This window comes from Sebastes umbrosus, chromosome 1 (assembly GCF_015220745.1).
Source record: "Sebastes umbrosus isolate fSebUmb1 chromosome 1, fSebUmb1.pri, whole genome shotgun sequence".
In the NCBI taxonomy this organism is placed as follows: domain Eukaryota; kingdom Metazoa; phylum Chordata; class Actinopteri; order Perciformes; family Sebastidae; genus Sebastes; species Sebastes umbrosus.
In genome coordinates this window covers 19,790,137-19,806,232 of record NC_051269.1, presented here as the reverse complement: position 1 = coordinate 19,806,232, position 16,096 = coordinate 19,790,137, and the positions used below count along the sequence as shown (strand labels likewise).

General features: G+C 39.8%; 1 protein-coding gene across 3 annotated transcripts in view; it reads left to right on the top strand.

Moving 5' to 3' along the window:
• The window catches only part of igsf21a (immunoglobin superfamily, member 21a), a 237,776-nt gene that overhangs the window by 191,547 nt on the left and 30,133 nt on the right, over window positions 1-16,096 (top strand). For all 3 annotated transcript variants that reach the window (XM_037770679.1, XM_037770670.1, XM_037770662.1), the window contains exon 5: window positions 6,327-6,442. In XM_037770679.1, coding sequence (XP_037626607.1) covers window positions 6,327-6,442 — 116 coding nt within the window. The remainder of the gene's footprint in view (window positions 1-6,326; window positions 6,443-16,096) is intronic.

Here is a 16,096-nt window from a genome sequence, read left to right as displayed (position 1 = left end):
TAAGTTTAAGGATCTGTATTCACATGATATATTGGAACGTAGCCAGCAGTATATACTGTACAGCAGAGCTACGCAAAGGTAGGCTATTTGAAGTCCCAGTGAAACAGAAGTTAGAGCGTCTTCGGCTTCAGTACTGCAGTGAAACCAAATATTTGAGGGGTGTAGAGTTACCAGAGGGATTTAAATCAAATCCGTCACATGTGATTGGACCACTAAAAGGTGGGTGGAATGAATTAGAATGTAGGCATAGTGCAATACGGAGCTAAACAGGAATGTGGCTCCACACACACCTCCCTTGTCGCTAAAAGTTGCAGATAGATTGATTGATGAATGTCATGATATTATTGGTTGAAATCATAGACTATAAATATAGATGGACCACTTCCTCCCACTGTACAAAAGTGAAGCCAAAATATCCCGGTTACAGGAGCTGCCATCTTGAGAATTTGACGTCATTTGGAGCCAGAGTCTGCGCAGTAGTGATCGGGCGGTTGGAGCTGCAATAGTAAGCCAATCACGAGCCGAGCACGGCTGCAGCTGGTTAGCGTGAGCCACATAGCTGCTATGTTAGCACCATAGTAGCTGTTTGGCTAGAAAGACAAAACAACTAACCATAATATCTCTATATCTACATTTATGACCAAATTGACACATGTTCTATTACACAGACTTGTGATGGTTATGGAAAGTTAAAGTTATATTTCGTCTCTTGTACAATTTCCGAGCCTCCGTTCTTGATTAAAACCAAACTTATCAGAAAAATTAACACTTGAACATACATCAGCGTGATACCTTAAATGACAGAAACTATCTATGGGAAAAATGTATTTGAAGTGTACTTTGACTTTTTAGTTTGGCCAATGTCCCATGGAGGGGGGAGGCTTTATGACCTATACTGCAGCCAGCCACCAGGTGGCGATCGAGATGTTTTGGCTTCATTTTGGGGAGCTGTCATGTCGTCCATCTTTATATACAGTCTGGTTGAAATTGGTTGGTATTAGCTTACTTTAGCTCATGTCATATTTTGTTTCAGGAAGAAAAGATGAAGTTGAAGATGGACTTTAATATAACTTTGACTTTGTTTTTTTTTGTAATTTGTTTGCATATATTGTTAAAGAGGTGCACAATATGACCGGGGATGTGATCTAAAAGGGTTCAGGCATTTTTCATTTCATCCTGACTTTCAATTTTTTTTCTTTTTAAGACCAAATTGTGGAGGCGAAAACCTTAAAGTCCAAATTTCAGGAAGACTTAGCTTGATATGGGTTTATTACAATGACTTTTGAAATAGTTTCATGAGCACTTCCAAAAAGGAAGATGTAATCCAAGTGAAAACTCGAAAATCACCAAAATTGGACTTAGCCAGGTAAGTGGTATAAAAGCCTTTTTCGCTCTCTCTCTCAAGCCATGAACCAATAATATACACGGCCCACGCAATTTCAATCAATTCTGAGGAAAAAAGAAACCTTGTGTGGCAATCTGAATGCCAGGCACACAGAGCAGGAAGATGTTCGCCCGTACGTTGTGTAGCTGTGTAGTTTTCATTATGTAAAGGAAAGGGAGAGCTGGTGCGGAGGATTTGGAATTTTTTATATGTGTTCTTGAATCTTTCGAGTCTTTAAAGAAACCTCTGGAAGAATGTCAAAGACATTGACTTTTTTTTCTGAAAGTTTCTTTGCTTTTGATTTTTTTTTTCCCCAAGACTTCTACACATTGTTTAGCAAACTTAACTGTGGTAGCATTTTTTTTTTTTTTTTTGCATTTGGATTCATAAGTTTTTCTTTCCCTGTTTTGTATGAGCTCTATATCTAACCTGTATCAGCATCAATAGGCAGTAACCTTGTCAAGAGATAAATTTAGATTATGTATCTGTTTTTAGATGATTGCTATGCAGGCCTCAGACGCCCCCATTTAACACGCCCAGCAGACAGCTTAAAACAAAGAACTGCAGCACAAAAAAAAAAACAAGGGAAAAAATTAGCTCAACCTTTAACAAGTGGGCGAAGAGAGAGCTGCAATTAAATGAGGTATGAAAGGCTTAGACTCCATCATCACAGACAACATCTTAATCCTATACCGGGTTGTTGTGTTTGACAATAGTGTGCTGGTGCAGAGTAGGGCTTGCTTTTAATTATGTCAAATATTACACCAAGGTGTATTACCGTTGGCTTTGACTCCCATAGTGGTGCAGGAATGAATCCTAAAACCCGTAAATGAGTTAGCAATTTAGCACTTCAGGTTCTTTTGTCTGTAAGTCAATGGGTTTTTTGAATGATGCCTAAAATAAGGTCTGTGGTCAACACTAGATTAAGAGATTTTAGCATTTTGTTCTATGATGTAAAATACATCAGCGAATATCCCACTCGTGAATTTTGAAGCTGTTACGTGTCTTCAAAAAAGGCGCTTGCTAACAAGTGGTTAAATGAGACTACAAAACTTCATCACGCCGACTCGTCCGCTTTTACAGCCTTATTGTGTTTACTCGCGCTCATGCGACCGTGGTGTAGTTCGTTTATAGCCTAACGTTAGCTTCTTACTTCTGGCGATTGCATTCACACTTCAAAAAATCATAGAAGTGGTGTTCTTTTGTGAAGATTATCTTGCTGAACAAAATGTGTTAGTATCATAAAGGTTTGTTTAGGCTTAGTTTATTTTCTGCAATAATCCAAAATCCAATGGAAAAATCCCATTGGCTGTTTGTCAAAGGAACCAAGCCCCCAGGAAGAGTGCCAGGCTTTGAAGCAAATTTTGGCCAAACGGGGGTATTATAACATCCGTGTCAGTCACATGATTCCATTGGGCAAAAATATTTTTTCCCATAGACTTACATTGGGAAAGAGATGTCCATAAATCAGCGGATCATTTTTTTTAGGTAATCAACTACCCAGTACAAACACTTGAATAGCCCTTATTTAAATCGTTCTAAAAGTTGTAAAATGCACTAATAGCTGAATCCAGAGTTATTTCCCTTCCTCCATTCATGTGAATGAGACCAAGACCGAGGCTGCGGGGCTGAGAGGCTGGGAGGCTTGGTTAAAGGAAACACTACTGCGCCTGCTCTATGGGCCCAGTGGATGCGGAAGATTGCTGGAAGATCCGGGTACTTTATCACTCGGCAGTTGAGCCATTTTGCCTTAATGCGCCGCTGAGCAACTCTCATAGGAATGATCGGGCGCCCGCCTCCAACACTGTATCCAGTTCTCTTTATACATCCATGGAGGGAACTAGGGTGATGCTAACAACCTGGTTGGCCTACAAAAATATGTCATTTCTGCAGCACTCTATTAGGTGGCCATCCACCCACAGAGCAGAAACCCTGGTTAATGCACGGCTCTCCTGAACTAACTTGAACAGAAGGTCATGTTAGTGATTTTATCCCAACTCAACAAAACATCCCCTTATTAGTGCTTTGGAGAAATACTTGTCAGGGGATTATCAATACTTATCAGTCAAGTGGAAACTTGCAATTTGACAGTAATTATTTCTAATCTAATAAAATTGGATTTCATGAGCTTAGCTTTGTCTAAATTAAATATGTGTGCTTTGGTGTGTTAAAACTCCCTGCAGATAGATCGCTGCAAAACTCTGCTGATCCCTTTGCGTTTATGGCTGCTAATATTGTGAAAATGAATCATAATTTTTAACTGCATATAGTATCGCAGCACTCGGAGAGCTCTCTGCAGACCAAAAAATTGACGATGGTGTTAGGAATATATTTACTGGAGCCCCAGCGAGCTTTTACAAAGTAGAGTATGATGCCGTTTTATGGAATAGAGTAATCAATATTATAAATCTATAAAAGTTGGATTGTTTTTTTTTTTATTGTCTGATTATATGCTGTGCATATTGGAGCACTGTACTGGTGGAGGCACTTCACCACTTGACGCTGCTTCTGTGTCGGGTACTTGTGAATGATTGGTCGGGAAACAGACACCTCTGACAGCTTATCATATGCCGGGTTGAGACAGGCTTGTCAGTAAGCTAATGGAGTGTTCGGAGGTTAATTTACTACCATATGAATCCCATCAATAAGCAATTAAGAGGTGTGGAAACACAGAGGCACTCAGACCAGCAGCTACATCCCCACCAACCCTCGCCACCACCCCAAACTCCCCCTTTAATCAATTCATTCCTGTGGCATGTCTGTTTAAAAGCGCTTGATGGATTTAAGTGACACACATGGAAAAGACACTGCCTCCTGCGTGACCTTTCTTGTTGCCTCGCCTCAAAATATTACTCATGGATTCAGAAATTGCAACTTCTAAAGACACTCTTCTCTCACCTCACTCAGTCCATGACATATTCACAAATGCTTCTCATTCTAAGGCGAGCTCGGGCCAATTGAAGTATTCTTAAAACACTCCACAGCTGAATCTGGAGGGAAATAATGCACCAGACGACTATTCAATGCCGATGCACTATGGGGCATGAAAAGCCTCGATAAAGAGACGGCATGTAGATATACAGATTACATGAAAAATCCTGCATCTTAAAGCCTCTTTAGCTAATGTTGTGAAAAGTGCCTTTGATACTCGGCAGTCCTCATCGGAATTCAAGTGGTCCTTGTGCAGCTGGCCATCATCTCCTGCAGTGTCGTCAGTTAAAAACGCGCTTGTTGATATTTCCCCGAAACAGCTACAATATGGTTCATGAAGTATTCATATTCATATTTAAGCCACCATGCAAGGACTTGAGTAGGACTGCATGTTGAACAGCTGATTTTCCGGGGGATGTGGGAGATTTCCATTCATTACCTCCTTCTCCTCCCAGTGCTCCTCTATAATGCTGTGAAGTCTCGCTCACATGTTTTTTTTCCCTTTACACTGCCGTGACATACTTGCCCGGATCCCTGGAGAGATTCAGACGGAGGGTTAGCGATATGATATGTATGAGATTTTCTACCTTATCAGCCTCATCCGACTCACATGAGCCCCGGGGAGTTTTGAACATACTGTCCCAACCGTTCAGTTACCATTTTAAGTGAAGATTTTCTCAGCAGGTTCTTGCGTTTGATGGATAAAGCACGTCTGCAGATTTGTTTTATTCAGTTTTATGTTAAAGGTACTATATACGATACCCAAAGCATTAATACAACTATTTGCTATGTAAAGATATAGAGGAGTAATGTCTACCTGAGCAGAGAATGAAGTCACTCTCCCTTTGTGTGTCTTGTAATCCAAGCTTTTCCTTGTTTTGTTGACATAGCCGGGCCGGCCGTGCATGCCTTTTAGTGCATGCCTTTTAGTGCATGTGAGCGTACCCCACTGGCTAGCTCATGGCTGCTTCGCACTGCTCTCATACAGCGTTTACAGCTGATAACGCCGTCCCGACAGATGGCGCCAATGTGGAAGCGTAGCACCCACCCTCTTCCCCCCCAGGTTAACACTGTTAGCTCTGTCAGAAGTGTTGCTTTTGTTTTCGCTGTTAGCACCATTAGCTGCAAGCCGCCGGCTCAGCCGTCACAACCATCGCAACCCAGTCTCACTCCCTCAGGCACCCTTTAGCGACAGTATGTGACAAACCCGGCTTTCAACTAACTCCAGTGTAAACCCACCCGCGACATTATTCGACGGTCAGAGCAAGTGCCATAGCATTGATAGCGTGAGACTCCGTTCAGGGTCGGCGGGAGTGGTGGTGGATGGGTCAAACAAACACAAGACTTTCAACCAGGAGACCGGTGTTTGTGTCCCTTGTGAAACTTAAAGTAACGTTGATTTATTTTGTCACGTTAGTCATGTGACTCGTCGGTATAGTCAGCCGTGTGAGTCACATGAGTCACGTGAGTTGTTAGTCAGTGAAGTTAACGTCAACCACGATTGTTTCCAAACCATAACTAAGTGGTTGTGTTGCCTAAACCTAAATTCCTGTGAAAACATTAAGTTTATTTTGAAAGGACGCTATGCATGTAACAAGCATACATTGACACGCAGTCCATGCTCTGTCCAAAAGTAACGCAAGAGGGGTACCCCGTGTGTTGGTCTCTGATGCCAAGAGCACCAACCAATCATGTGTTGGCCGTTGCCATGTTGAAAGCCATGCTGAGGCAATAGAAATGCTTCTAATCTCACATTTAGCATCTTTAAACATCTGGACACAACAGCATTTCTTTTTCTCTGCTCTTACTCTGCTATCAGTATTGCCAGTGTTGCCTCCACCCACATGTATAACCTCTAAGACAACATTTTATCACAAAATAACTCCGGGATTGCACTGAGCAAGTGAAAGCAGATATTTTCAAACGGTTTAAGAATATCTGAGGTTGCATTTTGTGTCCATCAAATGTTTTGAGTTATTGATTCACAAAGCTTTCTTCCTGTCCTCCACAGCGCCTCCAAACAACATATCAGTGGTGGCCGAGAACACTCCAGCCCCATTCAGTCGATACCAAGCCCAGAATTTCACTCTCGTCTGCACTGCAAAAGGAGGGAAACCAGCCCCATCGGTGAGTTGCTGCTGAAGATGCACCATGCTGCTCGTTCACCAGGGACCCGCCTTTACAGCACACAGATCCCTGTTGTTTACAGAGGAAAAGAAACTTTGCATGTTGCAGACGTTTTTGTTTTTTTTCTTTTATATATCAGTACATACACTTCTGCATTGCATAGCAACAGTACAATCCTTTATCTCAGTGCTTTCCATGGATATCCAGTGTTGGAAAATGCTTGTGGATACAAGCTCCACACAGACCATGTCACACATAAACACACAGATATTGTATTCTCGCAGCAATTTAAAATAGCTGTCACCATTACCGCTGTTACATTCATTACTGATTGGCCTGTGATTGATTACCAGCACTAATTTAGTCATGCAATGTAGTCATTAAAAAAGGTAGATCAGATTTAGGAAACAGACACATTAGTGTTATTGATGGTCACACTCACGGCAATCAATCTAATCACAGTGACATGATAGCGATTGCACACAGAATTATCATTGGACACCCTCATTTGTGTACATGCAGAAACACACTAATATGCACATGCATGCAATCAAGCAAACACACAATTCAGTGTCACGCTTACACACACTTTTTTTCTCAACTTTTTGAAGTGCAAGACAAGGTCCCGCAAATATCTGAAGCATACATTATGCTCCTGTGTTTGGTGGCATATGAGCTTACGGACGCTGTTTGAGAGCGGTCGCTCGCTGTTTGTTCCCACCGGGTCATTAATCATCGTCCATGGTTGTATGGTAATGGACTCAGGACCCTGAGCACACCTATCTCCTGCAATTATGAGCCCAGTGAGAGGTGAATACAAGGTGAATATGATTTCCTGTCTCTCAGGTACTTCCTGGTTGATGGTGTGATGAGTGAGGTTCTCCCCCGTTGTGATTTCACAGGGAGCCTTAAGCCATTAAAGCTCAGCACCGCAGGATCCTCTTTCCAGCGCTTAATGGAGGAAAAGAGATCCAAAAGGTTTCAGCTGGTCAGTAAGCCCTGGCTGTCTCGTTGTCAGCGGCCAAGTCACATTGCTGATAATTAGCTTTGTCAGTGACTCAGCAAGAAAGGGATCCAAATCACTGACTTCAGATTAAAACAAAAAATGAAATATTGTTTGGCCGCTCCATTCTCTATTATATTTGCAGATTGCAGAAAAAATTCTTTGATATAAGATATATTGAAAGGTTTTGATATTGCCTCAGCTTTGTGCTGCAAAGACGATTTAATTTCAATCCAGCAGTTTTATCACTGAAGAATTTTAAATAGCACTACAATCCGAAGAGAGCAATCTGTTTCATATACTCAGCCATAATTCTATCATTTCAGACAGTAAATCAATGTTAAATAAAAACCTTGAACATTTCTTCTTAAAGGGTGACGAATAAACAACACGAAAATGTGAACTACACGCCTGCAAACATTATATGTCTAGGGATTTTATTTTGAAAGGTAAGAACTGAAAGGCTGGATCTGGTATGAGCTGCCTTTGTCAAGGTTGAAGGGAGTAATACAGTTTGCCGTCTTGGTTCGGATTACGGCACGTCTGTGTTGTTGTTTCATAAATATAGGTACAACTCAACCCGATCCGCACAACGTGATTGGTTGATAACTTTATTCACTGACCTTGTTTAAAAAAAAAGTATGCTGCTTTTTTGCTGTGATATTTTCATATTCTGTGTGAAAGTACTCATGACAAAAACAGCAGTTTAATTAATCACACAAAATGCTGGTGTGTGTATATGCCTTTATTCTTTAAAGATACATCTAAGACAATGCACAAATTACACAGGAGCTTTAGAAGTGGTCATGAAGAATTGGTTTGTAACATAAAAAGAAGATTATTTGCTGGAAGAAGCGTAGCAAAGTAAGCCTTTTCACACGGGGGATGAAAACGAAAAAACAAGATGAAAATGTGGAATATTCGTTGCCGACTTTTCATGTTCAAACCTTTCACACCAAGGCTGACATGAATATTAATGTTGTTAATATATTGATTGCGTGAGCAAAAGTAGTAACTTTATTGGTTGGCTTGTTTTTACTGGAATCCGAAATTTGCAAAAATCGAATCAGCTGCAGAAAAAAAAAATGTGTGTGGATTGGCTCATAGAGATAGATGGGTTCAATTTTTTTAATTGATGTGCGAATCATTCGCACAAATTATTTGCGTTTGGTCTGAAAAGACCTTAAGGCAGATTTAGGGGTGTACTGATGATTGATGTAGTGAAAGAAATCGTGTAATGAGGAAGTTGAGAATTGTTTTATAATGGTGCAGGATGTGGAATATTCAGTGAAAGAGGCTTTGCAAGTACTACAAATAGAACTGAGTACCTAAACGTGTCACTATAACAAACGTTATATGTTGTATCTTAAGATAAGGCAATATAAGCAAGAATATGTTAAGACAAAAAAGGAAAGATGAGTTGTCAGCCGCTTGTTCGAGGCCGTTAAGCGTGAATGATTGTTGACACACAGCTTGCTGAGTCAGTAAAAGTAGCAGTAAAGGACAAAAAGCATGGAATTAATTAAAAATAATGAGCTATGTGGGTTGTCATCGGATCAGACACATAAGAAACTCATATCTTGAACCTTTATCGCAGTAAATGTTTCAGTTCAGCAGCCAGACAAAACCACTTTAAAACAGAATGCATTTGCTGGAGCTCCTGGACAGTAATCTTAAGGGAAACACTGAATCCAATATCATCTTCAAAATAACAAGACATGTCTCCTACATCTTCACATTGGCTCATTCTGTTTCCAAAGTGTTTTTTTTTTTTCAAACCTACTCTATTTTACCAGAGAAACAACACTGCAGGTGTTCTCAGTTTGAAGTTGGATGGATTTAATTTGCCAAAGTCACCAAACTTCATATCTGTTTTTTTTAAACATTATGTAGATACAAGTTACTTCTCCCTGGCTGGAGAGTCAGATGTTAGTCAAGCACAGTTTGTACTGTACACACCCGCACAGTCCTGAGAAGAGGTTTAATCATCCAATATAAGTGAAAACACCTGTGTGAGCACCATGAGCGTGATGCTCCTAGTGCTCTCATGACATGGAAATGCTTTGCTTATACTAAGGCCCTCTCTACACGTATACTGATATTTTTAAAAACAGATATTTTCCTCTAGGTTTTGGCCTCTTGTCCACACGCAAATAGAGTTTTGGGTCACAGAAACGGATATTTTTGTAAAAATGCCTTCCAAGGTGCAGATTTTTTAAAATTCTGTTTACTTTGTTTCTCTGTGGACGTGTTAGACGGAGCGTTTGGGAAACCATGACGTCCTCTCCTCATTTCGCACATTTGTTAGCACTGCTCGGACTAATTTGACTAGTTTAATTAGACTAATTTGAAAAATGATACAGTCACAGGAGGCCAAAGCAGAGAACACATTAAACATGTTGAGGCCGAATGGTGATTGAATGTGCTTTTGGGCGATTGAAGGAGAGGTTTGGAGCACTCAGAAGTGCTATGGACATAAACATGAATGACCTCCGTTATGTCATTTACATTGGAGCCTGGATGGAAACTAATGTCAGTTACTTATTAGCCGCATTATGCTGTATCCTATAGGCAAACATAAAGTCAAGTCTGCATGATCCATGGAAATTGGGAATGAAATCCCTTTCAACTTGAGAAGTTACTTTGCCTCTGTTGGGAGTTGATCATGGCCTGTCAAAGTTGCCTTGTACCGTTGGTCTAAATCAAAACCAAGTAAACAGACTCTGACAGGTTTCATGGATAGATTTTAGAAGTACAGTCTCACTAGGCCCCCCCAGTCCTGCAAACTTATTTTATCTTCTTTGAGATCTCATACTGTGGCCCTTAGTCAGTAGCAATAGCAAAAGGAAATATTAATTTGTAAATGGCATGGAAAAAAGTTGAGTCCTTTGAAAAGTAGAGCTTGCTTTCATATTTGTTTTTGGTATATTCTCTATACTTTTCCCACTGTTGAATCATAGCAGGTTAGCTATGTAGCCAGCTGTAGCTAAAAATTGCCAAATTATTTGTCAAATCTTGACATACCAAGCAGTAGTTGTTAAAAAATAATCAAAGCTAAACTTCTCACCACTGTCTATGTAAATACCGGTTTGCAAAAAGGGCAATTACAAGATAAAATAACACACTGTTGTGGAGTTATCATATTGTCTGCATAGTATTACAGTTGACATAATCCCCATTAAGTTTTAAGAATGAGCACAAATATAACATTTAAACTGTGACCATTTGTTCTATTTATGCTGTTGTCCACGGTCATGCTGCATAACACAACCTCATTATTAGGTTTGTAAGTATTTGCTTGGATGTTGTTGCTTTGGCCCAGTTGTGTGACTGCAACTTCAAACGGCTCCCTTTGCTTTTTGATGAAACTCATTTAGTCTTTGTCGGTGCTGCTGCCCTGAGGCTTGTTGCAAAATGAGCTGTTGTCAGCTCTATTTTCAATGTCATATCATTGCAAGCCTGGTCTCAATAGTGGCTCGAAACTTACAAAGAAATTGGCCTGATTTACTGAGCCAGCTGAATATGACCATTCTGTAGTTTTTCTAATTTAAAATTATTTATTTCTAGCTATACCAAAGTAAATGTATATTCTACCTTGAGAGACTGTAATGAATGGATTCCTTAATACACTGAATATAAAGATTGTCCTCCATGTGACATTTGTACATGGATTTAGGATAGAACACAATCTGTATCTACTGTATTTTCAGCCTTACAACATGTAATTTTGTAACATATCTTCAGCCAATCTTTATCAAAATGAGATTTTCAAGTGAACATTAAAAATTATACAGGAGTTTCTGTAAATTAATCTTAGTTTCAAACTGCAATAACTGCATTAACGGTTTGCCGCTTGGGGGCAGCAGAAACAAGTTATAAACACAACATTGGCATATCACCTTTGAAGTTGATATGTCGAACCAATTATACATTCTCACTCCCAACTCGTCAAATACAGACGCTTGGTCAGTGGCCCTACACTTCAAACTATGACGCTCTAGGTAACCCCTCTAGTGTCAGCTTTGGGGGCATATCAGGGATGGTTTACATGCATTACATGAATAGTGTCTTTTCAAAATAAACTTCTATGTTCACAGGAAATGTAAAGTTTCTGCTCCTTACATGCGTACAGTCTCTTTTCAAAATTAAATTCCAACATAGGTTTACTTCATTTATAGGTTTACTTACGCAACAAATCTACTTGGCTAAGCTTAGGCAACAAAACTACTTGGTAAGGCGTTAAGTACCTGTACGTAACAAAAGTGAGGTAAAATAAATCAACGTTGACTTGGTTTCACACGGAACATAAACAGTGGTTGTGGGCTTTCTTGCTCTTCATACTACGTCAGTTGCTCTGACCATCTAACACATTGGAGTTAGCTGAAAGCCCGGTGCGTCTCATACAGAGACTAAAGGGTGCATCAGTGTGTCGGTCTCAGACGCCGAAGGACACTGACTCAGTATTTGACGAGCTGGGAGTGAGAACGGGTTGATCGAACTTGTTAGCAAACAGTTACTTATTTACAGCAGTTACAGAGCAACATTTCATTCATTTGGAGACACGTTTGTATCCTGATGAATGTTAGTCCAATATTCACTCACTTTTAGCTCTGTTTTTGGCCTCTCCCAACTCCTGAACTCCTGGAGAAAATATATGGCTCCACTATTCACCAGCTAGTTGATAACTTTGTCTGTCTGACATTTGGTGCTGAGCAGGTAGTGTACGGTGCTTTTTTAGAGCTGAAAACAGCTGACTGCTGCAGCCGCTGCAGATGTATTGAGAGCAGTGAGAGTGAACCAAAACAGTTGTGGCCAGATAGCTAAACAATGAGCTGAAACTCACTATAACGCTCCGTCAGGAAAAGGAAAAAGAAATCTACATTAAAAGATATCAATTATACCTGCCTTAAGGATTAGGTCATTTTAATATAAGTTTGCCCACATTTTATGTTCCCTGGCACCAACAACTTGTTCTATTTCCTGCTGCAAGAAAACAGCCAAACAGGGTCCTCTCGTTGCAAGCACTGCTTAAAAAATGGCTTCTGTTAATAGAAAAAGAGAAAAATGGGTAGGAAGGACAAAAGTAGCTGATTATGCTGCAGATCAGCAAGAATCCCTTCAAGTAATTAAAACAAAACAACCGGTGTAGCTACGCAGTGTCTGTGCTGCAAATGTTATTTTTATCTTCGGGTTTTCACATAATTTATATATTTTTTTTATTTTTAACCTGTCATATTTTTTTGGGGGGGAAATAATTACTGATAAATTAACAGTTTTTTAGATAAAAATAAATATATAATGAGCAACATCAAAATTGTGTTTGTGCTTGTGTGTGTGTCTGTGTTCTTGTACTTAGTGAGGACCGTAACTAGTTTTTAACCAACAGAGCAAGGACAGTTTTGGAAAGTGAGGAAATTTTGGCCGGTCCTCATATTTTCAAAGGCCTGTTTGATGGTTAAGACTTGGTTAAATGGGTCAGGTTACAATTTGGTTTATGGTTAGAGTTAGACATTTAGTTGTGATGGTTAAAGTTAGGGTAAGGGGCTAGGAAATGCATCATGTAAATGAGGGTCCTCATGAAGGTAGATGTACAGGGATGCGTGTGTATGTTTGTGTGTGTAAAAGAGTAGGGGAGAGCGAAAGCTGCGTCTAAGCTACTTGTCAGGCCCGCACACCTGCTTTATACTCACTTAACCATCTCTGTCTAAGCTTTATGGACAGAACAAATTAGCCTTGAGACCTCTTACTCTATCCTTTGAGTACACATGTAAACATCCAATCACGCTGTATAGCCATACTGTATTTTGTAACTGCTGTGATCAAACCAGAGGAAAAAGAGCCATAGGTAACCACAGCCTTGACTTTATACCATATAAAAGACCCTCAAGTGCTTTTAACATCATTTAATTCAACATTTTCTTTTATCCTAAACAGAGACATAAGGCTTTTTGCTTGTTTTGATTAAATTGATTTGGTCCTCCACAAAGAAAAACCCATTCACTGTTGCTATGCAACATCCTTTTGCGTCTTTCCAGCATCCATTGTAAAGTCTAACACTACATTCAGGCTTAGACATTTGAAAGTGTTGAAGTTCATCCAACACTGCTACTGTTGCATGTCACTAATATTAACAGCAGTTTTAGAAGGCTCCTTTTCTACCTTCTTCTGGCTCATTATCTGCTTTCTATTGATTCTTGAAATGGAGACACCCAACATGCCAAATTCCCCTAGTGCAGCTTTGAGGGAGCTGAATATAATGGACTGCATGTGGGAAAAGTGTCTGGTATTATGTTTCGAGATCTGTCGCCATCTGATGTCACTGAAGCAAGCTGGTAACATATCAATAATAGCTTCCCAGTGCCACTCATTAGAACATCCTCAGAGCACAAGCAAGCACTGATTGAAAAGAAGAAAGATAATGACAGTTAATAACAAGAAGGAAAGCTGATTAAGTCATGGTTCTCCTCTTTCTCTCCCCCGTTCTCGTGCTTCTGCTCTCTCATTGAATCACCCTGTCACCATAAAAATTACCGCCTTGTCCTTTTGACACCACCATGATTAATTGCAGCAACATAAAGGTGTATATGGACCGATGCATGATTGTTATATTTTCAATAGGACTCGGATTTGAGATGTTGATGAGATGGGGGCGGCTTGGCAGTGTGCAGAGTGCAGGTGCTTTCATCACTGCCTATTCAGAGGAAAAACGCAGAACCCTTCTCATGCCATCCCAGCTTAATTTTACCACTGCCACGGCATTGTGTACGAGCTACTGCTTAGAATTACATTGCACTTTTTTTCCTGTGTTAATTCATTCAAGAATGAAGTAAGTGGTGTGTGTCTGGTTTCATTGTCTGCACATATTGGACTATGAAGTATTTGGGGATTTATAAGAGAGGCGTGATTGATAATCACTTTATTCCGTGCAGTAACACTGTTTGTAAGAGAACAATACAACAGCAATGCCAAAAACACTCAAAAATCCTCTTTTACATGAGAGCAAGCACTTCTTTCCAAGTTCTACAGCAGCAAAATGTATCACCTAACAAGCCAGTGTGTTGATGAAAGACAATTTAGCCATTTTGCACATTCCACTTTTTGCACATTCCACCATTTCTGAGAGTAAATTTCGAGATTCAAATGTATTTCAAGCCATCTTAAAGGACACAAAATGTTGTGTGACAAGGTGCTGTTTAATAACAATTTTACTTTATTGTACAACATGAAAAAATATATTGTCAACACACATTTCCTGAAGGATAATCACATGAAAGGCGACTCTTCCGAAGCAGTACCCAACAAAAGTGCCCATGTCACTTTGTGAAATGCAACCATTCATTGGACACATGTATCACAGTGAGAGACATCCTCTGCGGTTTTGTTGGCAGCTTTATAATCACTTGTGGAAAATTAATCAGTGTTTGCTCTCCCATTTGAACGGACTGAAAGAAGTGATGCGTTCTTTGTTATCGCTGCCTGTCAAACAAGGAAATGCGGGAAATGAGATTTTAGCAAATTAGTAGGTAGCTTCAAGGAACAACGACCAAGTTTACAGTGATGACAGATGTCTCCATAATTGTGCTTTTTAAGATGAATTGTGGATTGATTTATTTTAATATTTACAAAGATACGAGGTCCTGGTGGTGACTCATTTCGTTCAGGCAAATGGAGTCTGGCAAGGGACCTTTGTCACATGTCTCTCTCTTCCCTCTTATCTGGCTGCTCTAAGCAAATCATTTCAAAACAATGTTGAACCCTTTTGCAAGATGTCAAATCTTGGCCTTGAAGAACTGCATTCAACTCAAACAAGTTAATTCCGAGTCACGATTTGTTAGGCATCCATTGAATGTTTTCTCACAAGTTGTCATCTTTGAGTCTGATATATCAAAGAGTAAAGTAAAAGTGCTCACATTTAACTAATTTAAAACGACAGTCATTGTCAAAGCTCTATTAAAGGTCCAGTCTGTAGGATTTAGGGGGATCTATTAGTAGATATGAAATTTAACAGCAAGAAGTATGTTTTCTTTAGTGTATAATCACCTGAAACTAAGAATCATTGTGTTTTCGTTGCTTAGAATGAGCGCTTTATATTTACATAGGGAACAGGTTCTACTGTAGCCCAAAACGGACAAACCAGCTGGCAACCTTCGCTTCAGAAAAGTGAAGCCAGTGCAGAAGTGCATTAAACTTGCATTCTTTCTAATAGCCAGCAGGGGGCGACTCCTCTGATTGCTAAAAAGAAGTCAGATTGTATAGAAGTCTATGAGAAAATGACCCTACTTCTCACTTGATTTATTACCTCAGTAAACATTGTAAACATGAGTTTATGGTCTCAATCACTAGTTTCAAGTCTTCTTCAATACAGCATGATGTTCATTTAGTAAATCATGGTCCCATTTAGAGTAAAATAGACCATAAAGCAGGGTATGCTTTAGGGCGTGGCTACCTTGTGATTGACAGGTGGCTACCACAGCCTTGTATGGTTTGGGTGTTGTCCGTGTTTTCGTCCTAGAACTTTAACCCTTTCACATTGTGTTTTCAGTTCATGCAAGTTAATTGTAACATTTTGGGCACCTAAAAATTATGAGATTCAGCGTCCATTGGTAGTTAGCTCCACCCTCTCATGCCACTTCTGGTTGCAAAAACCAAGA